Genomic DNA, 26,748 nt, shown 5'->3' with positions numbered 1-26,748 from the left:
CTTTCCCATCACAGCTCATTGTCTATTAATGTTTTTAAATAGCTCTTTTCTAATGAACATGTTCCTTCTACCAAATTCATTCAGTGCTGGCAAAACTCACTGTTCAAGATACCACGAACCATATCAGAGTGAACGCGGGAGGAGGGCTACCATGGGCTAATCTTAGGACGAATTTATTGTTACAAGCTAATCTCTCTTCAGCCATGGGACACAATACATAAAAAACAAAACAAAACCCCCCCCAAAACATCATATCTTTGTACTATTTTAAGAGATTCACAGTTTTAGAAGGAGCTATGTTACTGAAGTAAGAAATTTTCATAAACCTAATACTACTTACATAGAGTAATAAATGGCAATGAAAATTTGTGTTCCTTGACCCAAGAAGATGAACAACAGCATTCCCTTCCTTGGAGGTCTAAATACATCTGCATGAACCAACTTCCAACCAAATTCCTTTTGGGCATCTTCCTGCGTAACAGCAACATCTTTATTAAATATACATAATTCAGCAGTGAATTAATATAAGCGAGATGTGAAACATGCTTTCAAAGTTTGATTAAATTTCAGTTTGTCTCCAAAGACAGACTAATTGTATTGATTCATCACTCATTGATTTTACAATCCCCTCATGGTTTACTGGGGGGAAAAAGGCAAGATTTATCATGAAAATACTTGCCTTTGAGAGTGACAGAGAAACAAACACTGTAATTAACAAAGATCCTCATCAGACAAATGTAAATGTAAAGCAAAACAAAGCATTCCATTTAATTCCACTTGGAATACAGCAGTTCACGTTGGTTTAAATATTTATCTCAAAGCATATCAGTCTCAGTAACGATAACAGTAAGGAATGATGGGGTGGTTTATTTTGCTTTACTTCATAAGTGCAAATTTGGGCTCCCTCTGCTCCAAATATCTTGCCTGTTAATTCCTGAGATGAGACCATAGTGTTCTTCACTATGTTGCAATCATGTTGCTAAATAAACTAATGTAGTCTCTGAGTTTTAGGGAATATCAGTCTGGAGGAACTAAGCAGCAGCCAACTCTGAAAAACTGGTGGTTTCCAACAAACTTGGCCCATGCTAAAATACCTGTGCCCCATTCAGTCAAAGAGTGCTGGGTTCCCTACCCATCCTGCAGCCTAACTGTAATCAGTAAATATTTCCCTGGGGTGTTTGGTACTAAAATCAAACATTCACAGAAAAGAGGTGGGAAGGAAGGGAAACAGAACTGTATGACTGACAATGACATCTCTTCATTTCCTCTGGAACATTTTATCATCTCCCTAGTGTGAGGAGCTTTGTGTCCGCCTTGTTGTTGATAAATTACTCTCAAGAGCTGGGGGTATGCTAGAAGTGGGATTTTTCTTTTAATGTGTACAGAAGACCATTTTACAGCAAGTGTTATGTCAGCAGGGAATCAGAAACCATAGATCCAGAGTTAGGTAACAGAGAACATGATTATTAAGGTGTAACGTGGACGAGATGCTGCCAAACTCAGTATCATAATAAATTCTCCTCCAGGAGAAAAGTCTTCTAGCTACAAAATTGTACCAAATTCACTTCAAGTTGGTAAATCTAACCAATAAGAGCAGTATAATGATTTTGATTTTTGCCATTACGGTGGATTCACAGAAACTTAACTACTGCAGTATAGAAATGTTCAGCTTGCTTTTGTAGCCATCACTTGATGCATTAGAGATTTACTTGTTAGTGTCCCTCACAAGGCATCCAAGTATGTGCACAGGCACTCAACATTAAGTTCTTTGAAATATCTGAATAGCACCCACACCTTACCTTTGCTTACCCTTAAAGTTTGTCCTTCCACATTAAAAGTTTGTCAAATCGAGGTGAGAAACTGAGCCTCTTAATCATAGCTATACCAAGTACTCCCTTATTTGGAGAAACTGAAAATTTTAGTAAGGCCTCTTATTACGCTCAAAGAGCAGATATGTCTACATACTCCAGACTTTTGCTTCATTACTTATACTGATCTCTAGACGGCTTCAAAACTGTAGTTAATAGATTATTCTTCCTAGAAAATAAGCTCATCTAAAAGCCATAGGAGTTCTACTCACAGGAGAGTCAATCTGGTTGTATCTTGCAATATCTTTACAAAGAGTTCTCAGTATCATCATAGCCACCAAGCCAGACAAGAAGAGAACAATTAGGGGGGAATTCATTCTACTGTACATAAAGAAAAATTCAAACTGACAATCACATAAGAATGGCCATACTGGGTCAGACCAAAGGTCCATCCAGCCCAGTATCCTGTCTGCTGACAGTGGCCAATGCCAGGTGCCCCAGAGGGAGTGAACCTAACAGGTAATGATCATGTGATCTCTCTCCTGCCGTCCATCTCCACCCTCTGACAAACAGAGGCTAGGGACACCATTCCTTACCCATCCTGGCTAATAGCCATTAATGGCCATCCACTCTTTTTAGAGAGACTTCAATACATACACTGTAATGGGCATAATATGTGCACATCTGAAGTCTGTAGCACATGTTTAGATACCAAGTTTTGTTTAAATCGTTCTGTCAGATGTTTTAATTTTATTGTTTTCCTACATATAAAAGAAATTACAATATAACATAATACCATAAAATAAACAAATAGTAAAACCCCTGTGAAGCTATTCTGCCAAAGGGCAGAGATTGCTAGAGAATCTCAAGCCCACCTGTTTCTGTCAAATAGATTTCATTGTACTTCATATGTATAAAATCCATGTAATTCCATTAAACAAATTAGTTACATATAAAATATCAGATTATTTCATGAACAGTATATATATAGAGAGAGAACATAAAAGCTTCACTGACCATATATTTTGTATTTAAAAGCAGCAGCTAATATTAAAAACAAAAGCCAAACTATTCATACAGATTGTCAAATAAAGGTTATCAGAGCAAACCAGATGGTAATGGTAAGAAAACTGATGGGCAGTAACTTCCCAGAAGTTCTATGGAACAAGATGATAAAGCAACCTCTATGTGTTTTTACTTTGCTTTTGGATACTAATGGCACATTCCTTTGGTGACATGCAATACTTTAGTTGCTCCCAAGAGATCCAAGACTGATAAAAGTTGCTTCACATAATGAAACAAGGAAGTTCATTTGCTTGGAAACTAACAGACTTCATTTTACATGTAAGAGTTACATATCCTGAAAACTGAAGGAGAAGATCTTTGTGCTTCACGGCAAGATTATTTATTCATTCCATAAATTAAAAATTTTACCTAAACCACTGAATGTTGGTATGTGGCATAGACTCCAAAATGTAGTCCCATCTGGAAGTCCACTTGATATCATGTTCCTATAAACAAGGGAAAACAAAACAATTAAACAAAAAATGGCTTTGGAGGAGTAAAGGTTTTGATACCACTTCATAAAGTTAGCGAGTATGCATAATCTACTTGACTCCAATCTTCACCTTAGATACAGGTATTTTCCCTGCCTTATACTCTTCAGTCTCTTCTTCTGACTGCTTTATTTTATTCATCTGATGAAGTGGGTTTTAGCCCACGAAAGCTTATGCCCAAATAAATTTGTTAGTCTCTAAAGTGCCACAAGGACTCCTTGTTGTTTTTGCTGATACAGACTAACACGGCTACCACTCTGAAACCTTTATTTTATGACTTTGTCCTTCTCTGTAACTTATCTTATACTATTCACTGCCTGGAATTTTTGATTTATGTGTAATGTTTTTGGGCACAGTTTATATATTGATCAGTGTTCTTTAGAGTAAAATTGTACGACACAAGATTGAAGTCACTTCTTCATGTGAGTTCATCAAGCTACTCCGTGAAGTTACCATCCCACAATTTGTTAAATAGATCATGATTCACTGGATCAGATTTTCAGAAAACGGTGCGTAATTCATTATTTTTGCCTCCAACTGAACTTTTGTATGTGCTGTATGCAAACGGCAAGGGCACAAATGTGCATATTTTTGCACATGCACAGGTCTGAAAGCCTAGCACTTCTAAATGGGCCAATATGTCAGTTCATCATGGCCTCACGACCAAAAGTCAGCTACTGTAGAACAGAGAGTAGATTTCTGTCTCCTCAGTGTGCAGGCTGCAAGATCAGACTAACAAAACAGTGGCCAAACTAAAACAACGCAGGAGCGATAACAGATCAAAGCTCATTACTGTTTAAAAAATGGGCTTAGCTTGCTTTTTAAAAGTGTCCTGGATCCATAAACACCTACTATTGGCTTTACTGGTTTATTACTTTTTGAAAATTAGATATAGTCAAAAGGCAATTTAAAAGTAAAGCTTAAGACAGCAAACTGCAGATAGTCAATTTTAAGTGTACCTGGTATTTAAAAAAATAACAGGAGTACTTGTGGCACCTTAGAGACTAACAAATTTATTAGAGCATAAGCTTTCGTGGGCTACAAGATGATGTCTGTCTGTATCTGTACGAGTTTTTTCATGAAGTTGATGGATTTCCACTCCATACGGCTAAATGCAGTGCCTTGCATAAAGCTTATGCTCTAATAAATTTGTTAGTCTCTAAGGTGCCACAAGTACTCCTGTTATTTTTGCGGATACAGACTAACACGGCTGCTACTCTGAAACCTGGTATTTAAGTTGTACTTAGTGACATCTGCTGGAAATGCCTGACCTAGCAGCAATTATCTGCTCTTTTGCTGAGAGACGAACAGATGTCCCAAATTCGCAACACATTTTGTAAATTACTGAAAAAAGCTGATGTTACAATTCCAATTTAGCCTCAAAATTTAAACACAAATGTTAATGGACAGCAAGCTCACCCAAGTAGTAAAATCAAAGAATCTAAGGAGGACTGGATGGCTCAAGGGAAAAATAATAGGTTATAGAGCTATTGCACCTCAAGGTTACAGATTCAAGTCAACTTCAACTGGGTGGAAAATGAAAGCTATTATATGACAACTGTATGATTGCCTTCACCAAATGAACTAGTGCTCTCAGTCCAATTCCTAGTAGACAGGTGTCTTATATCACAAAAACAAACCCTAATTACCATATTTTTAGGATAGGCTGAACAGAGGCAACAAAGGTTACTTTTCAGATAGGAGTAAAGACACATTCACAAGTATGATTGGCTACTGCCCTGTGCTGTATTAGGTGAAATAAGGACTGATAGTCTTTGAAAACAATCTCCCTCTTTATCAAGTAGTTAATGTAGTGCTTGCAAGAGCCTGGATAAAATTATAATGAAGGCACTTTCAAATCAGATAGGACAGAAACTCAGCTGGAAAGAACTAAAAATATGCTCACTTTAAGGCTCTCCTACTACCAAAATTTGGACTGTACTGTTATTCATAAAACTAATATTCGTAAAACCATTAAAATAGTGCAAATGTTTGTACTAGACAAATATAACTGCCAGAAATAACCTGGATCCAAACAATTTAGGGGACTGGTTACAAAAATATTAATATGCCTACCTCAAATTTCACAGAATAAGTGTAGATCAATTCCAGTTTGTTCGTGAATTCACCAGGAATCTCCATAGGGGGACCTCCACAATTTAAATTGTTTTTATCTGTATGCTTGTAGCTAGCAAGACAGAAATTTTAAAGATTCATACATGTTGACTGGGTAGAGAACTTCACAATTATTTAAAGGTAATTAAGACACTTGTGAAAAATTTAGCCATCTTCTTTTTCTATCTTTTTGCACCAGCTATACAATTTCTTTATTGAGAACAGGCTTTTGTTGCCCACAATCAAAATGGACTTGGTCTCTCTGCACATGTGAAGAGTTTGGTTCTGAGGTTTTAGAAAGTTTGAGCAAACATAGTTCAGACATTTTGGATTATGAGGATAATAGGAAAATAGATCTCCCCATTACTCAACATTCTTGCTGCAGCCAAAACTGATGCAATGAGAAAGCTGAAACACACTAGAGAAATTGCCTTCACTGAAGAAAACACTCAATGGCCACTAATGAGTCAGTTTTATCATCACTGAACATGAGAATGGCCATAAAGGGTCAGGCCAATGATCCATCTAGCCCACTATCCTGTCTTCCAACAGTGGCCAATGCCAGAGGCTTCAAAGGGAATGAACGAAACAGGGAAATCATCAAGTGATCCATCCCCTATCATCCAGTCCCAGAATCTGGCAGTCAGAGGCCTAGGGACACCCAAAGCATGGGGTTGCATCCCCAACCATCTTGGATAGTAGCCAATGATGGACTTATCCTCCAGGAATTTATCTAAATTCTTTTTTGGACCCAGTTATAGGTTTGGCCTTCAGAATATCCTATGGCAATGAGTTCCACAGGGTGATTGTGTGTTGCATGAAGAAATACTTCCTTTTGTTTTAAATCTGCTGCCTATTAATTTAATTGGATGACTCTGGTTCTTGTGCTCCGCGAAGGGGTAAATAACACTTCCCTATTCACTTTCTCCACACCATTCATGATTTTATAGACTTCTATCAATTCCCCGCTTAGCTGTCTCTTGTCCAAGATTAACGGTCCCAGTCTTTTTAATCTTTCCTCACACGGAAGCTGTTCCATATCCTTAATCAATTTTGTAGCCATTCTCTATACCTTTTTCATTTCCAGTGCATCTTTTTTGAGATGGGCGTGACCAGAACTGCACATATTATTCAAGGTACAGGCATACCACACATTTATATACTGGCATTATGATAATTACTGTCTTATTATTAATCCCTTTCCTGATGGTTCCTAATATTGTTAGCTTTTTTGATTGCCACTCCACATTAAGCAGAAGTTTTCAGAGAACAATCCACCACCCCAAGATCTTTTCTTGAGTGGTAGCAATTAATTTAGACTTCATTATTTTGTATGTATAGTTGGGATTATGTTTTCCAGTGTGAATTATTTATCAACATTGAATTTCATGTGCCATTTTGTTGCCCAGAGTCACTCAATTTTGTGAGATTCCTTTGTACCTTTTTGAAGTCTGCTTTGGACTTAACTATCTTGAGGCTACATATATTTGTTGACTAATAACTAGAAATAAAGGATCAAACTTAGCTACATTATTATTAGACAAAGGGGATTCGGGGATTTCTGCCAATGCTCCCCATTCCCGATCTCCTTCCATTGTATGGTAGTTTAAATAAATTCCCAGAATTTTGCAGAATTTTAAAATATGGTGTGCAGAATTTTGAATTTTTTGGCACAAAATTCCATTAGGAGTACTACACACACTTGCTGCTAACAGTTATTTTCTCCATCAAAGCAGTGTTTACAAGTCTTTCCACAATTCTGAATAAACTATGTATATTTAACTGCCATTTTTGAGGATTACACATTTGTCAACAGACACATCAGTACCCATTTCTTGGTGTTTGCTGGAAGGTTTCATTCCTAGTGAGATCTTGCAATAAGCTGCATGCAGCACGAGCCCCATTAAAGTCAGTGGGATTCTGCGTGGACGCAGGGATTTGCCTGCATGGAGCAGGATCTGGGCTCAGGTTTCAAAGCACTACTGCAAGGGTTTGCAACCTTTCAGAAGGGGTGTGCCGAGTCTTCATTTATTCACTCTAATTTAAGGTTTCGCATGCCAGTAATACATTTTAACGTTTTTAGAAGGTCTCGTTCTATAAGTCTATAATATATAACTAAACTATTGTTTTGTGTAAAGTAAACAAGGTTTTTAAAATGTTTAAGAAGCTTCATTTAAAATTAAATTAAAATGCAGATCTTATCAGTTTAGTGCAGTGATTCTTACCCTGGGGTGCACCCCCCCCCTGGGGGTGAGAGATGCCCTTTCTGGGGGTGCGAGACATCCGAGATTTTTTTAGAAGGTAAACCATCGAAAACACAAATTAAGCACAGGCACATAAGTACAACTACTTTGTTTCATCAAACCTATGTATTTATTAACATTATACATGTTTTAACGATTACTATAATATACAAAGTTTTTAAGTTTTCAAGTTTTTAAGCTAATTGTAGTGTAATTTTTTATAAGGGCTGCAGAGCGCTGGGTCCAGGCCAGGAGCAGAGCCCTGGGCTGGCTGCCGGTACCCCAGGCCAGCAGGAGAGCTCAGCAGGGCCGGAGGCCTGGACCCCGGCTGGCAGGGGGCCGGGCGGCTGGAACCCCAGACCAGCAGCGAGGTGAGCGGGGCCGGCGGCTGGTATCCCTGGCCGGCAGCAGGCTGAGCGGGGCCGATGGCCGGGACCCCGGCTGGCAAGGGGCCAGCGGCCGGAACCCCACACCGGCAGCAGGCTGAGCAGCTCAGCCCGCTGCCGGTCTGGGGTTCCGGCCGCCGGCTCCTGCCAGCCGGGGTCTCAGCCGCAGGCCCCGCTCAGCCACTGCCGGCCGGGGGTTCCGTTCACCCAGGCCGGCAGTGGGCTAAGCGAGGCCAGCGGCCGGGACCCCGGCAGGCAGCAGCGTGCCAGTAAAAATCGGCTCGCGTGCCGCAGGTTGCCGACCCCTGCACTACTGTTTCTGAGTTATGTAGCTGGCAGAGGAGAATATGGCATTAACTTTGTGAGAAGAGAGAATGTTTTCCCACCCTTACAGAACTTGAAAATCTGCACGGATTTTGCCCAAACTTTATTAAAAATTCCCCTTGGCCAGAGCCCTTGTCTTTGTCTTTTGTCCCAAAATATATTTCAGAAAGTTTAAACCCAGGCTATACCAGGAAGTTATGTATGAAGCTATTTTGCCCCCACCCGCACCCCGTTCTCCTCCCCCTTGGCTGAAGTCCATAACCTCTTGTTCAGAGTTATGGACAACCTCCATTCCCGAGGTGTCCATAACTCTGAGGTTCTACTGTACAGCTAGGGTGACCAGATGTCCCGATTTTAGGGTCTTTTTCTTATATAGGCTCCTATTACCCCCCACCGCGTCCCAATTTTTCACATTTGCTGTCTGGTGACCCTATGTACAGCGTTAGTGCAGACCAGCCTTCAGAGACGTGGATTTACTACAGCAACAAATGAACCCCTTCTGTCGCTCTAGTAAGTGTCTATATTACAGCCCCACTGCTGCTCTAGCGTTTCTAGTGTAGACATGTCCTATAGGCACCAACACAAAAACTGGGTGTAAATGAGGGCTTTTCATCATGTCCAGGTGTATCTGCACTATATAGGGTTACCATACGTCTGGATTTTCCCGGACATGTCCGGCTTTTGGGGCCTCAAATCCCCGTCCGGGGGGAAATCCCAAAAAGCCGAACATGTCCGGGAAAATCCGGCGCCGCTGGGTGCTGGGCCGGGGGCCGGGCCGGGCCCGGGGGTGCGGGGCCGGGGGCTGGGCCGGGCCCGGCGGTGCGGGGCCGGGGGCTGGGGCCGGGGGTGCTGGGCCGGGGGCCGGGGCCGGGCCGGGGCCGGGGCCGGCAGTGCTGGGCCGGGGCCCGGGGTGCGCGGGGCCGGGGGCTGGGGCCGGGCCGGGGGCCGGCGGTGCTGGCCTGGGGGTGCTCGGCCGGGGGGCTGGCCCGGGGGTGCTCGGCCGGGGGCTGGCCCGGGGCCGGCACCCCAGGGCCCGAGCCGAGCCAGGCTGGAGATGCTGGGGCCGGGGCCGGCCGCCGGAGGGAGCCACTCGGTTGGGGGGGCCAGACTGGGCCGCGCCTCCTCCCCCCACCCCCCACAGCTTACCTGCTGCCTGCTTCAGGCTTCCTGCGAATCAAATGTTCGCGGGAAGCAGGGGAGGGGGCGGAGACTTTGGGAAAGGGGTGGAGTTGGGGCGTGGGCGTGGGCGAGGCCCCGTGGAGTGTCCTCTTTTTGGACACTCAAAATATGGTAACCCTAGCACTATAGCCACTCCAGCGGCACAGCGCTGGTACACCAGCTGTGCAGCCATCGTTTCCTACAGCACCAGAAAGGGTTTTCCCATCCCTGTAGGTCAGCGGTTCTCAAACTGGGGGTCGGAACCCCTCGGGGGTTGCGAGGTTATTACATGGCGGGGGGGGGGGTTGTAAGCGGTCAGCCTTCACCCCAAACCCCGCTTTGCCTCCAGCATTTATAATGGTGTTAAATATATTAAAAAGTGTTTTTAATGTCTAAGGGGGGGAGGGGGTCATACTCAGAGGCTTGCTATGTGAAAGGGGTCACCAGTACCCAAGTTTGAGAGCCACTGCTGTAGGTAAGCCACATCCCTGAGAGGCAAAGTAGCTTCTTGGGACCAGGGACGTTAGGTCAGGGAAGAATCGTCCCCTCAATTTCGCTGCATTCACAGCAGGGATTGGGTCGACACTAGACCGATCTAATTTTTAAGTGCAGGCGAGGGCTGTGTCTGTGCGTGAGGCCAGCGGTATGAGGCTGGCTCTAGGGCCCTTTCTTTCCCCCTAGAGCAGACAATCGCCCCACACACAGAAGAAAGCTCCTTATCCCCAAGCTCCTACGACGCGGGCCTCTTTAGCCCCCCTTACGCGCCCCCTCCCCGCTGGCGGCTGCATCCGGGTCTCGCCGTCGCGTTCGAGGCGGTGACGTCACTTATATAAAGGCCTGCAGCGCCTTTGTTCGCTCTCTCATTGCGCAGTTGCAGCTCAGTCCGCGAGGACGGGATCGGGAGGGGAGGTGAGTGCCGGCTGGCCGGGGCAGGCGGGAATGGAGCGGGAGAGGAGAGCAGGGCCGGGGGGCAGGAAAGAGGACGCCAAAGGGATAGGGAAGAAGGTTTTTTTTGGAGAGGGTTAGGTCCCGACCTTCCGTCGGGGAGTTAAAACTTCCTCCCGCTCTGGAGAGGGGTGGCCGGGCACTGGCTGCGGTTTGGCGCCGCGCCGCCTTGGTCGGCGCATTCCCGGGCTGCGCGCGCGTGGGTGGGGTGTCCAACCGCGTGAGGAGCGGTGGCCGCCATTTTAGGTGTAGGGTAATAGTCGGGTCCCGCTGGGTGGGCCTCGCGGTGTGTGCGCGCGCGCGGGGGAGGGGGCGCGGCTCGGCTCTTTGTTGCGGTTGGGGTGGCTTGATGCCGGGCAGACACACGTGGTCTGGTAGTTCCCAGTTTAGCTGCCGAGGCGACCCGCCTCTCCGGTAGGAGATTATCCCCGCCAAACGTGGCCGCCATTTTGTGGTAGTGTCGCGAGACTGTTGAGGGTCTAGCGCTCTCTTCCCCCCCCCTCCATCCCCCCGCCTTGCCTGGGGCTCACGAGCCCCCGCCTTTGTCTTTGTGGCTGGCTGCTGGTCCCGGGTGCTCTCCTCTCCCGGGCCGCATTGTGGCTGGCGAGCCCGCGGTATTCGGGGGGGGCTCCGGTTTTCCCGCCACTGGGTGGGGTGGGGGGGGTGAAGCAGCCATGGCACATTTCTCCCGTAGCTGCTGACTCCCATCTGCGCTACAGCGGCGGTTTGCACCCGGCCCTGGGGCAGCGTGGCGCGTCCCGGCCCGCTTGTTAGCAACATGTTGAAAAACGGACCATGGTTTCCAAAGTAGGCTTGTGCCGAGTTTGGAAATAAGAGCTGACAGGCCGAAACCGGCCTGAAGCGAATTAGCCTGAGATGGTTTTGCACCATTTTAAACATAGCTGCAGGGTCCTGCTTCTTTCCCTCTGGTAAAGGATTTTGCTTTGTTTCCATAGGATTTAAAAATTGCTCCTTCTGCCCATAAAACGTCATTCCTATATCCTGTGCAGTTAGAGCAGGGCTTATTAAGGTCTCATCAGCAAAAAAAAAAGTTTGTTTCCCTGCACTGTGTGTGTCTTCCTTCTAGATGATTCAAATGATATAGGTTCATCTGTTAGAAATACTATTAGGATGCTAATTATGAATGTTGCTTTGTAAAATTGATACTGAATTTTGTGTTCAGCTATCTCATTCTTTCATACAAATGGCCTCTGTTTCTTTTTCACTCTGAAGTTTCTAACTGACTTGGTTAGGATAAGTCACTTTTATATGGTGAGGAAGGAGAGGGAGGGTGAGAGTTGAAATACATTCTGGCGTTCACAACCTCTTACAAAAGAGAAATTTTCTTAAATCTAATGCCATCATGTCTCACTAATGGAACTTACTTATGTTTAATAGGTCCTACTAGAGTCAAAATGGTTGAAGCGGATCGTCCTGGGAAACTGTTCATTGGCGGACTGAATACAGAGACAAATGAGAAAGCTCTTGAGGCTGTATTTGGCAAATATGGGCGTATTGTGGAAGGTAAAAATAAAATTTCTAAATGGATACTAATTAAAAGTTGTGCTGTGATGAATCTTACGGTATTGATCAGCTGAAGTGATATTACTTTCATAATCCTCTAAGAAGTACTGAGCACGTTGTAAGGGGTAGGTTATGCTGTGAGCTTTATGAAAAGTAGAATAACATTTAGGTTTGTATTGCAGTTCTCTTGATGAAGGATCGTGAAACCAACAAGTCCAGAGGATTTGCTTTTGTCACATTTGAGAGCCCAGCAGATGCAAAGGATGCTGCCAGAGATATGAATGGAAAGGTATGATGTTTGATAAAACATGCTTGTTCTATCACTACTACAGTGCAGTGTCAATCTTAATTATTTGAATTTAATAGTGTGCTTTACGAACTAGACTTGTATTAAGACCTGAGAGACAAGTCCTACTGTAACAAATGACCAAATTTCTTTTCTGCTGCTAAACTTACAAATGCTAAACGTAATCTTTGCTACCCCTGTAGAAGTGGCATTTATTAAAGCTTCTCTTCCTGTCCCAGGATTTGGGGATTGGGTGAAAGCTTCCTGCTAGTGAGAATAAGAGGGAAGCTAATTTATGTATCTTTGAAAATCAGGATGCCTTTCAGATGAAGTTTTTAGCTTTTTATTATCATACAAATTCTTACCCTATCTGTTTGTAAAGCCAAAAGCTACATAACTCTTATCAAAGTCTAAATTTGGTTATGAACAGCATCTACAGTACTGAATTGATACAAATACAAATTTTTAATCTGTAAAGATGGGAGTCTCCATGGGCTAAATATTAACATATTTTGATAACTACAAAGTTAAAAACAGTTCCATTTGTTTTTGGAATTTGAGACAGTTACTTTTAGCATTTATCGGTCCTGCTGTAGAGGAGATGGATAACAGATATCTGTGCTTATTAAGCACACACTACCAGACCTAAGTGTGATAAGGAAGGTGGCTTGTCAGCTATATCATTCAATAGTAGTAACAACCATGATTGCATGTATGCTCCTTTCTCAAATCTGGCAATTTAACTAGGAACAGTAACTTTTGATGATAGGAAAGGATTGAATTGCTTCATTTAAACTGATATGCAAATAATGTAGCTATACATTGTCAACTTTTTATGAAATAATTGCAAAGGCCCAGGGTAGTAATGGGGATACATAGCCTTTGATCTGTAGGTCACAGGCTAGTATATAGTCCAAGGTGATATTGCAAAGTTGATTGCAGTTGCCTTCCCTGTGGGAAGTGTCTGCTGTTGCTGACCAGCATCACAGCCCTCCTTTTTGCAGTCTCAAGATCTGAACAACTATGTAGCAGGACTGAATTTACTTTTTCCTTGGAGGTATCCCCTCTAAATCAATGGACACATCGGTGGGGCAGTTGAGGAAGCCTGTATTGATATTACTTGTCTTCTATAGCTAGAGTTCTTTAGTTGTCATTTGACACTCTTGACAATTTGGATTATATTCAATCATTTGTTATGTTTTGAGTGCATATCTTAGTGTGATTAAGCATTATATTTTGCAGTGTTTCAATAGCTTTTTAGTAAGTATCTATGGCATCCTGGGAACGGAACATCAACGTGCTGGTAGCGTTCTTAGTTAAAATATTTAATTTCAAAGCAAAGCTCTCTTAATCCTTGCCTTATGTTGTGTCTCAGTGACAATCAAAAACAAACAGTAAAAGCTAGCTATAGCATGACTTGCGGTCAAACTGTTTGAACATGTGTTCTTGGTGCTCATGCCCAACTTAGTGTTACAACTTGTGCCACCATTTCAGAGATGAGCCGTGTGTTTCTGAGGCAAAGTTCACAATCATGTGACTTGGAAGGCAATCTCTTTTACTGACTTGTAGACAGTTCCTTAAAGGTGCTGTTATTCCAGGATTTACCTCAAAATATGCAAGTTACATAGTTCTCAGTATTACAGTAGCACAATTCTAAAGTCCTCTTAAATACAGTTTAAACCAGAGTGGCTTGAAATAATTTTATGCTTTTAACTGCAGCGGCACTGGAGATTAGTGACTGGCTGAGAGGATTTGATCATTAGGCAATGTGTGTAGAGTACTATTCTAAAACTCCTCTTAAAACAAATGATTGCTTGTTCTTATTTTAGGTCTTCTGTATTACAGTATAAGATTGGCCACACTTGGAACTTTTAGAAAAATGCTCAGTGTATTAGCTAAAATACTGGCTTGTTTATATAATGTTTAATTTTATTTCTTTGAGGAGATCTGTGCATTCTAAAATAGTATGCATCTTCTGCATCACGGAATTCCTAGAACTGTAATAAAGTGGTGCCTTTTGGGTTGTATGAGCACCCTCTCAATGCCCGTAATGTTCTGAAGAGTGGTCCTAAGTGTCCAACAGCTTTTGATTCCTTCTTCCTGTGGTAAACTGCAGATTCATGGAATGAAGGTCCTTAACATGGAAAATCTTTAAAAACTTTATCATATTTTTAATAGTAGCTTACTTAGTTTCTGGGCCACAGAACAGTTTAAATATCTGCATCTGCTTAAATTAGAAAAGAGAGGGACAGGCAAAAAGGTGTAGGTGAGACATGTATTGGACCAATTTCTGTTGGTGAGAGAGACATTACCTCACCCACCTTGTGTCTCTAATATCCTGGAACCAATATAGCTACAACGTTGCATCCTTCATCTTTTAGTCATTTGAACGTTGTGGAAGATATCCCAAGGCTGGTGCTCTGTAATGCTATTCCTCTGAGACACCTTAGGTCAGAAAAGACGCATGCATTCCTCCAGGCTTTCTATAGGAAGAGCTCCCACGAGCCAGAGGCTTGTTTCCATCTTTAGTTCCTTACCTTGTTCCCATAAAGGGGCCTCTTCGGTTCTATGGTTTCCTAAAGTGGGAAAGCAGCAGAAGCTTTCTGTGTAGGGAGTAGTAGCTTAAACCAGGTGCAGGATTGTTGGGATACAGCAAGACTGACTTCTGGAAAAAAAGCCGCATGGGAGTTCTACGCTTTTGGTTCTTTCTGTCATCTCAAGTCCAAGTCTTCCCAACAGCACAAAAGAGAGCACAACACTTCAGATTGGTCGAGTTATTCTGCCTTTTACACTCTCACTTCTAATAATTCTCAAGTTTGATAGTTGCTGGGGGTCAAGATAGCTTTGCTTTTGTTCTCTGTTGGGGATGGGTGATTCTCATCCTTGTGGAGTGAAATTACCACAGATCACTGGGTTTGGGCTGCTATTTGGTCCGTATGAGATTGAGTTCCATCCTGTGCTGCCTCCTAGCTTCTTTCCTATACGTTTTCAGAAATCCCTCACACTGAATAGTGGATCATGTAAAACTGAGTTCTGTAATAAGGATGGGCGTCAAAAGAAATGTTCAAGCAGTACAGAAGAAATTACTTCATAGATGCTTCGTCATTCTAAAAAGACTGTCTTCATCCCATGATGGATTTAAGGAAACTGAGCAATTACATCAGAGTTCAAATTACATGTAGTACCACAAACTTTTATCCCTTTTTTTTTTTTCTCTCTGAAACTGGTTCAGGCATAAAGCATATAATTTTACACTGCAGTCAGATTAGCTCACAAAGTACCTTTGCTTCTTCATAGATGGTGATCTCTACAGATAAACCCTCTCTGGAACTATCCTAGGCTCCACTAGCCAAGGCTTTTCTACTAATGAAGGCATTTGCCAGATACTCTTAATGTAGGTGCTCACAGTGCAGTTTTCCTGAGATTATAGTTAACATGCTCTCCATGACCTTTCAAGGACACTTCCAGTCATACATTTTTATGATTTTAGGTATGACCTCTGCCTACCTGCGGAGGAGATCCTTGCATCAGTGGTTGGTAGTGCCATACAGTCCAAATATAGGTGATTTAGGTATACTGTTTATGATTTTACTGAAGGCGGTCCTAGTCAACAGTGGGCTGATAGGTCTTTCTAATACCAACTATTGCAGATGCATTCAGTTTGGTCTGAGACAATGGACGGTTTATGGTCAGTAAAACACATGGAAAGCCAAACTCTGTATAAGAGTGTCTGGTTGCAGGCCATCAGGTGAACTTGAAAATCCTTTCTGCTGTTCAGTCAAGCACCACATAATACAAAGTGTGTCAGGACAGTATGACAGCCGTGTGTTATGATAGCAAGCAAGGAAGTGCTCATTTCTAGCTGCTCTGTCAGTGAACCTGGACCTGTTACCTTGCTAATAATGAAAGTATTTACCGTTTTTGCATCCCTGCCCATCTTGGCTACTTGAAGTTGAAGTCAGACTACAGAAACAGTTAGCAATGAGCAGTACAAGAGGAATGACATGTCTATTAAATGTCCGCCAATGCACAAACTAATCCACTGACATCTTACGCTTTAGCTAGCATGATGTTACTTCAAGGTTTTAGGCATTAATAGCACACCTTGGTACTGTTTCTTGGCAATCTTTACAGCTGTTGTCAAGGGTAATTCTCTAATCCTCACTTAATAAGAACCTCCCCAGTCCACCTTTATAGGGTTATACTGATTGCCCATTCCCAGCTGCCGCGTAGGTAGTACACCAGCAACTGTAGTTCTTTGTTGGGTCAGGACCCCTGTGGCTTTTATGACCATGGCTCTGAACGTCAGTACTTGTTGCAGAGTATCTAGAGACCAGGTCCCTATTCTAGGCACTACACAAACTAGCAAGGTGATCGCTGCTCCCAAAGAGTTTATAAAACTAAGCTTAAGACATGATCCAACTATTGGATGTGCTGTGTTCATAAGGCTGTCTTGGGCCCAGCAAAGGATAAGGTGTTAGTAAAACCATTGTTCTGCTGATACAACACTAAACAGTTAAAGGTGGCTTGGGGTTTTATATCAAGTTATTGTTAGCTGCCATTGTAGTAACCACTATTTAAATTTCTGACCTTTTATGGACACGAGGAGAAAGGGAAATAATTAAAACATTTTAACTTTAAGACTTTAAAATTAAGGCTTTTATTTTTAATTATTGTTTTTCATCTGTAGTCTCCTTTTTATAGGGTAGACCCCTGTTTGAGCTTTCTCCGAAGGCACTGAAAATTGTATTAGCTGTCTAATCCCAAAAAGACTGTTCATTTAGATTGTCTTGAGCTGTTGGAATTAAATCTGTTTATTTTAGAATCAAACAAGAAGCTTATGGGGGGAGGGATAGCTCAGTGGTTTGAGCATTGGCCTGCTAAACCCAGGGTTGTGAGTTCAATCCTTGAGGGAGCCACTTAGGAATCTGGGGCAAAATCATTACTTGGTCCTGCTAGTGAAGGCAGGGGGCTGGACTCGATGACCTTTCAAGGTCCCTTCCAGTTCTAGGAGATCGGACATCTCCATTAAAAAAAAAAATAGGTAGGAAAAATAAAAGCAAAGATAAAATAATGCAGCTTGTCACTATTGCTTGTTTTCTTCACTTGCATCCTAGCTGCTGGTAAAACACAGGCTCTGCACATCATCCTGTTAGTCACTTAAGACCTTTGCAAACTTAGGCCAGGTCTACACTACCACGGTAGTTCGACGGCTGGCAATCGAAGTTCCGGGTTCGATTTATCGCGTCTGGTCTGGACGCGATAAATCGATCCCGGAAGCGCTCGCCGTCGACTGCGGTACTCCAGCTCGGCGAGAGGAGTACCGCGGAGTCGACGGGGAGCCTGCCTGCCGCGTGTGGACCGCGTCTGAACCGCGGTAAGTTCGAACTAAGGTATGTCGACTTCAGCTACGTTATTCACGTAGCTGAAGTTGCGTACCTTAGTTCGAATTTGGGGGTTAGTGTAGACCAGGTCTTACTAGCATTGGACTGTCCCAGGCATTTGTAGCTGGCCTTTGGTCACAGGTTCACAGCACCTGCTGCAGAAGGTGGTGTTATCTTGGCTGAGTAAGCCAGGCTCTCATTGAACAGAAAGCACACTTAAAAAAAATTTCCTTTTTTTAAGTAATGTGGGGAAGGAAAACCACACATTAGGGAATAGGTGACAACAGGCACTTAAAGCTTGCATTCCAGGTATTCAGAATTTAGACAATGCCAGATGGTCAAAGAGGTATTTTGGTATCGGGACAGCAAAGGCCCAAAAGTGGCAGGAATCTACAATGAGCCAGGAGAAGGTGGGGAGAATGGTCATGATAAAGCTTGCTCCTTCCAGTCTTTCTGCTGTCTCTTAGTGACCTCTTCAGACAAACTATGTCCAAGAAGTGATGGCATCCTCATGCAATTGAAACTAACCAATCAAAACACTTGCTTCCGTTTCTAGAATATTTCAGCTCGTCATGACAACTGATGGCTTTTCCATGAGCCTTGAAGATGCCTTGTCATAGTAGTTCTAATTTAAACAATCCAGTTTACCAATATTTGTGTCTCCAGCTTGTATCCAACAGACTGAGTTGGACTCTTGGGTAACAGATGCTATGGGAGAGTGCTTGTACTGCACCATAGGGAACTAATTTCTATAAAGCTTCAAAGATGTGGGTGGTAAGGGGGTGTCACCACCTACAGGCTGCAGACACCTCTCTTCACTGGTGAGTGATGGCCTCATAATCACTAACTGCAGAAAGGGAGAACAAAAATAATCAATTTGATTCTTTTTAATGAGATGATGTATTTAGCGCAGCATTTTTGTCCTTTTTGAGTTCTGGGCAGAGTAGATGTGCAGAAACCTAAATAACACACACCTTTCACAGAGCTTGCAGTCTTGGTAGATAGGCTCAAATCCTTTAAGGACTCTTGACTCTTTGATTCCAAAACTTTTGATAATCCAGCATATAATAGGCTGGTAATAAAGCAGCCGTAAAACTTTGAGTTTACTTGTTGAATATATTGAACGCTGGGCTTGTATTATGGCCCCACAAGGCACCCATTTTTGTAGAGCCGTGCCTTTAAATCTAGAATCAGTTCTTGCTTTTAAAAAAAAAAAAAAAAATCTATCCCTAGTGGTTTCAGAGAACCTTGAAAACAACATAAACTGACTGTCACCTTTTTGAGTAGGCAGCCTGATGCAATAGTGCAAAAGTATCAACTGCCCAGTTCAGTTCAGTGTTAATTCTGAAACTGCCTTTAGTTTTCATGCCAGTTTTAATTTAGTTCATGGCTGATCATCTTAGCAGAAACATCAAGTGAATGCATCCAACTGCCTTCCCATGTGCCAAAAGCTCCACCTGACAAACTTTTAAGCTTCATCCCTGGAACTTCTGATGCCACTATAGTTTGGTACAAAAATCCTATGGCCTATTGAAAACTGAAACTGGAGAGAGTAGTACATACATAGAACATATGTCTGTTTTAAATAATATGTTCTAAGTTAAACACCGCAAAAATACCAGAGTTCTAATTTCTGAAATTGCTTCAGATTTTCCTTAAGTGCCACAGGAGCAAAGGACCTTCCTGTAGAACGTATTCCTTCTGAGTACATTCCCAGTTGTTTATACTGGCATTCTGAAGATTCAGAGCTGTTCTAGAATTACATTATAAATTAAGTAGGCTTGTAAAAGCCCAGTAACAGGAAAGCTGAATATAAGAATGGCTCTACTGGGTCAGACCAATGGTCCATCCAGCCCAGTTGCTTATTTACGACATAGAGCATAACTGAGCACTGAGTAAAACCGCTTCTTTTTTTTAGTCACTAGATGGGAAAGCAATTAAAGTGGAACAAGCAACCAAGCCATCCTTTGAAAGTGGTGGTAGACGTGGGCCACCGCCCCCTTCAAGAAGCAGAGGTCCTCCCAGGGGCCTTAGAGGTGGAAGAGGCGGAAGTGGAGCAAGAGGACCACCTTCAAGAGGGAGTCACTTGGGTATGTATTTACATATCTGATTATACTCGGACAACATGCAAGACTATCAGTTTTGGAAGGTGACAATATCCTTCTGAAAAATTAAGCCACTGAATAAAGTATTCCTTGTTTTTAAAATAAAACTGATCAAAATGTGCATTCTGCAGTTGAGTCAGATTATTGGCTAGGTAATTAGACTTAAACCTTCTAGTGTGTGAGGGTTCCTTTCTGCATATAACACTCTGCTTGACTTTGGGCTAAAATGGAAAGCAAAACTCCTGCCAAGCGAGCGAGGAAGCTTTCTGGTGTCCTGGTTTGAAAATCATCTTGCAGCTGGGAAAAAGGTGAACAATTTGAAGTCTTACTGCCAGAAGACACAAACTCAGTAAGCAATAGCTGCTGACTTCAGGGATTGATCCTTGCAGGGTCAAGCTTAATTCTGCAAACTTTGAGCGCTGCTTGTTTAATATAGCATGGTCTAGAGCTGTAGCTTTTAGGAGAGAGATTCGACTGGCTATCCTTTGATGTAGAAAACATTAGAGTAGCACACAAGGTTTTGTTAGTGTTTGGATACTGGACTAAAATGAAACACGCTGCTTTCTTAATGGGAGAAGCAAGTAGTCCCTTATCTGCGGTGTAGCTGAAGCTTGAATGCAAAACAGCCAGAAAGCAGTTCCCCCTAAATACTTAAGGATTTCTGTTCTGTGGGGTCTGTATAGTGGGTCCTGCATAACTTCGAGGGTAGGATGTGGTCAAATCTGCTTTTAGGCTGTTCTGTTCCTTATTTGGCCACATTATCTGGAAACAGTGGACTTGTGCATTGTCTAGGCTATGTGACCATGTAATCTGATTTACGTTGCTCTTCCTCCTTTGGTCACACTGCATCTTTTATTCCTGACTGGGGCTTCCCAGATTTGACCGCTGTACCAAAAAAAGGGCCATTTTGGAATCTCAGGGAGCATGCATGTGGTCAGTGTTGCAGTTCTAAGTTCCTCCTACAGATTTCTGCTCTGGCTTGATGGTACTGATTTGCCACTGCTTAAGTATCTCAAATTTTAGACATTTAAACTGCAGCAATATAAAAAATGGCTTATCTAGTTCTTCACGTAAATAACCGGTTGTCTTACTCTTTATCTTTTTAGGTTCTTCTAGAGGGCCACTTCCAATGAAAAGGGGTCCACCTCCACGAAGTGGCGGACCTCCACCTAAAAGATCGGCACCTTCAGGGCCAGTGCGTAGCAGTAGTGGAATGGGAGGGAGAGGTAAGGAGTTGTTCAATGTGTTTTTTTGGTTGTCTGGAATAACGAGGCTGGATTTATCCATGCCTGTAACAAATCACCAATCGCTTTAAATCAAATTCATTGTTTGTTAGCGATACAACCAAACATTATACTATTAATCTTCGTGTCAGCAGAACTTTCAGGTCTGACTTTTTAAAGATGTTCCTCTACTGCTGTTTCTTAGTTTGACTAGCAGAGCCATGAAACAGTATTGCACTGAATGCAGACTATAGCAAAGTGATCTCCTAAATAACTCTGAACTATACTGTTAATACAACTTTGCATTTGAGGAACTTCCTCTGCAGCAGTTGTCCTTCATTCTTGCTTCATTTTTAAATAGTTGGTTTACCTGAATTGTCCTTCTTTAAAGCTCCTGTATCACGTGGAAGAGACAGTTATGGTGGTCCTCCACGCAGAGAGCCAATGCCATCACGGAGAGATGTCTACATGTCGCCAAGAGATGATGGTTATAGTACAAAAGACAGGTAAAGTTAATGCATTATAGTTAAAGGTTAATACCAGGGTCCTGATTTCTAATTTTGCTTGCAGAGAATTATGCTAATCTATGAGGAGCTGGTTGAGAATTTGAAAGTGGAGGGTAGCTTACGTGAAAGTGATCATGAAATGATAGAGTTCATGATTTTAAGGAATGGTAGGAAGGAGAACAGCACAATAAAGATAATGGATTTCAAGAAGGTAGACTTAACCAAACTCAGGCAGTTGGTTGGTAAGGTCCCATGGAAAGCAAGTCTAAAGGGAAAAACTAAGTCAAATTACAAAGGAGGAATATAACCAAATAATGCAAGTATGTAGGGACAAAATTAGAAAGGCCAAGGCACAAAAACAGATTAAATTAGCTAGAGACATAAAGGGTAACAATAAAGCATTCAGAAATACATTAGAAGCAAGAGGAAGACCAAGGACAGTGTAGGCACGGTACACAATGCTGGTGAGGGAGTACAATAACAAAATGTGGAAATGGTGGAAGTGCTAAATGACTTCGTTTCAGCTTTCACCAGAAAGGTTAGTAGCAATTGGGCGTCTAACATAATGTGAAAATGAGGTAGGATCAGAGGCTAAAATAGGGAAAGAACAATTTAAAAATTACCTAGACAAGTTAGATGTCTTCAAGTCGCCACGGCCTGATGAAATACATCCTAGAATACTTAAGAAGCTAATTGAGGAGATATCTAAACATTAGCAATTGACTTTGAAAAGTCATGGAAGACGAGAGAGATTCCAGAGGACTGGAAAAGGGCAAATGTAGTGCCTATCTATAAAAAGGGAAATAAGGACAACCTGGGGAATTAATCAACTTGCAGATAATAAGGTGATAAGTAACAGCATGGATTTGTTGAGAACAAATTGTCAAGCTAATCTAATAGCTTTCTTTGACGGGGTAACAAGTGGTAGATGTGGTATATTTTGACTTTAGTAAGGCATTTTGATACTATCTCGCATGAACTTCTCATAAACAAACTAGGGAAATACACCGTAGATGGAGCTACTATAAGGTGGATGCATAACTAGTTGGAAAACAATTCCAGAGAGTAGTTAGTTATTAGTGGTTCACATTCAAGCTGGAAGGGCATATTGAGTGGGCTCCTGTATGGATCCGTTCTGGGTCAAATTCTGTTTTGATTTTTAATCTTATCCTCCAAAGCACTTGCTCCCAGCTTGGTATCGTCCGCAAACTTTGTAAGCGTACTCTCTATGCTATTATCTAAACCACTGATGAAGACGTTGAACAGAATTTGACCCAGAACGGATCCATACAGGAGCCCACTCAATATGCCCTTCCAGCTTGAATGTGAACCACTAATAACTAACTACTCTCTGGGTCAAATTCTGTTCAACGTCTTCATCAGTGGTTTAGATAATAGCATAGAGAGTACGCTTACAAAGTTTGCGGACGATACCAAGCTGGGAGCAAGTGCTTTGGAGGATAAGATTAAAAATCAAAATGGTAGTAGGTAAATAGGATGAAATTCAATAAGGACAAATGCAAAGTGCTCCAGTTAGGAAGGAACAATCAATTGCACACATACAAAATGGGAAATGACTGCCTAGGAAGGAGTTCTGTGGAAAGTTAGCTGATGATCATACTGGATCACAAGCTAAATATGAGTTAACTGTAACACAGTTTGGCGGGGGCAGGAAGCAAATGTCATTCAACGATGTATTAGCAGGAGTGCTGTAAACCAGACATAAGAAATAATTCTTCCACTCTACTCCATGCTGATTAGTTCTGAAGTGGAGTATTCTGTCCAGTTCTGGGCACCACATTTTGGGAAAGATGCGGACAAATTGGAGAAAGTCTAGAGAAAAGCAATGAAAATGATTAAAGGTCTAGAAAACATGGCCTGTGAGGGAAGACTGAAAAAATTGGGTTTGTTTAGTCTGGAGAAGAGAAGACTGAGCGGCGATTCAAGTACATACAAGGTGGTTACAGAGAGGAGGGAGGAAAAATTGAAGCAAGGATGGATTAGGTTGCACATTAGGAAAAACTTCCTATGGGGGTGGTTAAGCACTGGACTAAATTGCCTAGGGAGGTTGTGGAATCTCTATCATTGGAGATTTTTAAGAGCAGGTTAGATAAACACCTGTCAGGGATGGTCTAGATAATACTTAGTCCTGCCATGAGTGCAGGGGACTGGACTAGATGACCTCTCAAGGTCCCTTCCAGCCCTATGATACCTCATAAATAATACAACTATCACTTTTTTCTAGTTATTCAAGTAGAGATTATCCAAGTTCCAGGGATACAAGAGATTATGCGCCACCTCCAAGAGATTATGCATACCGTGATTATGGTCATTCCAGCTCACGTGATGAGTACCCCTCTAGAGGATACAGGTACCTAGCATTGTATTTTTCTCAACTTCAGTCACACCCTGTGTCAACACTGATTTGTAGTAAGTCTCAGCAGTTTTTCTTCTTATAGTGATCGTGATGGCTATGGTGGTGGACGCGATAGAGACTATTCAGATCATCCAAGTGGAGGCTCTTACAGAGATTCATATGAGAGTTATGGTAAGGACCCATTTTGAGGATCTTGTAGCAGAGTTTGTAAAGGCTTCCTAATCCTGATTTACTAGGCTGCTTGCATTTAAGGGGGAATGTCACACTCAGTTTTCTCCTCACAGTGAAAGTGAGAATGCAATTTAGTTTATTTAACAAGATGATCAAATGATTACCATAACCTAACGAAGCAAAGTCTACAGTTCAGAATTGCAACTATCACTGGAAAATATGGCTGAGTTTCTTCTCTAAAAATAACAAGCTGTTCTGGAATGTCCCCCAAAAGAGCCTGCTTGAAATAAACACCGTCTTCAGTCCTTTCAAACAGTCTTTAAATTCATTCGCTGCCTGATACACAGCCCCCACTATAAATGTCCCAACATGGCAGATTATATTATGAACATCTCAATTCATACAAAAGAGTAACAGTAAACTTTAGTGCAGCAATTCTGTAAATTCAGATTTAAATTGTTATATATAACTTATAGTGTTGCCATATTACCTGACCATTGACCCTGCAGGTAACTCACGTAGTGCTCCACCTGCACGAGGGCCCCCGCCATCTTATGGTGGAAGCAGTCGCTATGATGATTACGGCAGTACACGAGATGGATATGGAAGTCGAGAAAGTTATTCAAGCAGCAGAAGTGATGTCTACTCAAGTGGTCGTGATCGTGTTGGAAGACAAGACAGAGGTCTTCCCCCTTCCATGGAAAGGGGTTACCCTCCTCCCCGTGATTCATACAGCAGTTCAAGCCGCGGAGCACCCAGAGGTGGTGGCCGTGGAGGAAGCCGATCTGATAGGGGTGGAGGCAGAAGCAGATACTGAAAAACAATCATAAACTTTTGGACCAAGACAGATTACTTCTCACAAACCCAAGTGGAAGTTGTTCTATCTTTACTACCAGAGGACTACTAAAAGGAAAAGTTGTTCTTACCTTTTTTTATTGTTGCCTGTTAAGTTTCCCCCTCCATGATTTTTATGCTTTTGTGAGGAAAAGTTAAAACAATGTTTAATTTCATTTCAAAATTGTTAACATTTCTTTCAAAAAGCAGATGTTAAATGTATAAAAGTTGAGCTGTGTACTAGTGTTGTAACTTTCAAAGTAAAAGTTTCCCTGAAATGCCACACTTCCCATCTGATTTTCCTCATGAATGGAACAAGCAGTTCTAAGATCTTCCACACAACATCTAGCCATCTAAAATGGAGATGGATCGTTCTACACATTCAAACTCTCATTCTAAACAAATTAGTTACTTGGAGGGTGGTGGGGATGTGCCACACTATAATTTCAGTTTCCTCTTGGTTCTGAAATCACACAATATTCCCAGTTCAAAATTTCTTCAGATCCTTGTGTAAAGAAAAAAATCAGGATTCCATTCAGTCACTAAACCAGAAACAGCAAATGGATAATGCTGACCATACTTTGCCTTCCTACTGTTTTGCTGGGAATTTGCAAGGACCTCTCCCCCAAAATAAACCATTTACATGTAATAAGTCAACTACAGAATACTGTAAATAAAAGGTTTGACCAGTTCCATCAAAGAAGCTACAAAACGATGCTTACTCATACTGTTTCAAATTTTTGCAACTCTGTGTAGTGTCTCACTTTTAAAGGAACATCTTTGATTCCAAAGGCAAATGGAGAAAATAAGATAAGCAAAGAAGTCTTTCTCTCCAACTTCTCAAAGGCTTATGACTTCATAAAAACAAGTGAATCTTTCAGCATTCCACAACAGATTTAAAGCATCAAATGCCTGTGAAACAGCAAAGATGGGTAAGCAAAGCAAACTAGTTTTTCAGTCTGTCAAAATTGAACCAAATTACCTTCCTCTTAGTACAGTAAGACATGCTGTACGTCATGGCAATGGAAGTGCTTTCTGTATTTAAAACAATATCTTATGGAAAAGCAATGCTGGAAAGCATTAGAAGTCTTCCAAATTCAACATTTCTTCTTATGGATATAAAGCATGTATGGCATCAATTTTGAAACTAAAGCGTTTAAGAATGCAGCTCGTAGACAAAATGTGTTGCAAAGTAGGGTTGGGAGGGGGAATTCTATGCCCAGTATGTTTCATTGAAGACACTTAAAACAAGCTGCATATACTATATTTCTAACAAATATTAAAATCCTGATGAAATCAGGAATTGGCTTAGATTGCCAAATATATCAGCTCGGATATTGGGCATTTTCAAGCAAGCCATTGCAAACTTGACGTTTAGTTGGATGCCTGATTTTATATTAGTTTTGTGAAACTGCATTATATGGGGAAATTCTAGTACAAGTGGCAGAACCTGTGGTGAGTTGTCATGTCCCAGGTAGAGCCATGAAGTTCAAAAGATGCTCTTGAATATAGTAGACTTGAAGACCTCCAACTAAAAAAAAAAACCTTGTTACTACTCTAGTCCTCAAAATAAATTTGCCGTTCATCTTATGGATTTAACATGGCAGTGCACCATTGGAAAGGAATGAGAATCCATAAGCCATGCAACCTATCACTAAGCCATTCCAGTCCATTCCAAGCCAGTGAACCTTCCACCACTTAAAGAGAAGTAGTAAAACTTGAAACACATTAATCTGCAAACCCAAGCTTGTGACTTTTCTGGGACCGGGACAGTTATAGGTTGGATAACCATTTTAAATCTGT

General features: G+C 42.1%; 2 protein-coding genes and 1 non-coding gene across 4 annotated transcripts; 2 read left to right on the top strand and 1 right to left on the bottom strand.

Annotated features, from left to right (window-relative positions):
* Window positions 1-336: 336 nt before the first annotated feature.
* Window positions 337-11,130, bottom strand: LOC135883670 (transmembrane 9 superfamily member 2-like). Its single transcript, XM_065410906.1, has 5 exons — window positions 11,066-11,130; window positions 5,441-5,552; window positions 3,243-3,319; window positions 2,081-2,189; window positions 337-471 (listed from the first exon to the last, which is right to left on the bottom strand). The coding sequence occupies exons 1-5, from the start codon at window positions 11,128-11,130 to the stop codon at window positions 337-339; spliced, it is 498 nt and encodes a 165-aa protein (XP_065266978.1).
* On the top strand, window positions 10,440-25,228 carry RBMX (RNA binding motif protein X-linked). Of its 2 annotated transcripts, none has more exons than XM_065410238.1 (9): window positions 10,440-10,499; window positions 11,934-12,059; window positions 12,242-12,348; window positions 19,648-19,819; window positions 20,941-21,060; window positions 21,449-21,563; window positions 23,809-23,934; window positions 24,023-24,111; window positions 24,621-25,228. In XM_065410238.1, exons 2-9 carry the CDS (start codon window positions 11,951-11,953, stop codon window positions 24,926-24,928), a joined length of 1,146 nt encoding a protein of 381 aa, XP_065266310.1. In that variant the 5' UTR covers window positions 10,440-10,499; window positions 11,934-11,950; the 3' UTR covers window positions 24,929-25,228. The 2 variants fall into 2 exon arrangements, with proteins under 2 accessions (XP_065266310.1, XP_065266309.1); XM_065410237.1 differs by having other exon boundaries at window positions 24,008-24,111.
* On the top strand, window positions 12,101-12,174 carry LOC135884196 (small nucleolar RNA SNORD61). The gene has a single exon (XR_010561689.1). It is a non-coding gene; the product is annotated as a small nucleolar RNA SNORD61 (small nucleolar RNA).
* Window positions 25,229-26,748: the final 1,520 nt, after the last annotated feature.

This window comes from Emys orbicularis, chromosome 9 (assembly GCF_028017835.1).
Source record: "Emys orbicularis isolate rEmyOrb1 chromosome 9, rEmyOrb1.hap1, whole genome shotgun sequence".
Taxonomy (NCBI): domain Eukaryota; kingdom Metazoa; phylum Chordata; order Testudines; family Emydidae; genus Emys; species Emys orbicularis.
Note: the sequence above shows the minus strand (reverse complement) of the source record. Positions and strands in the feature narration are given on the sequence as shown.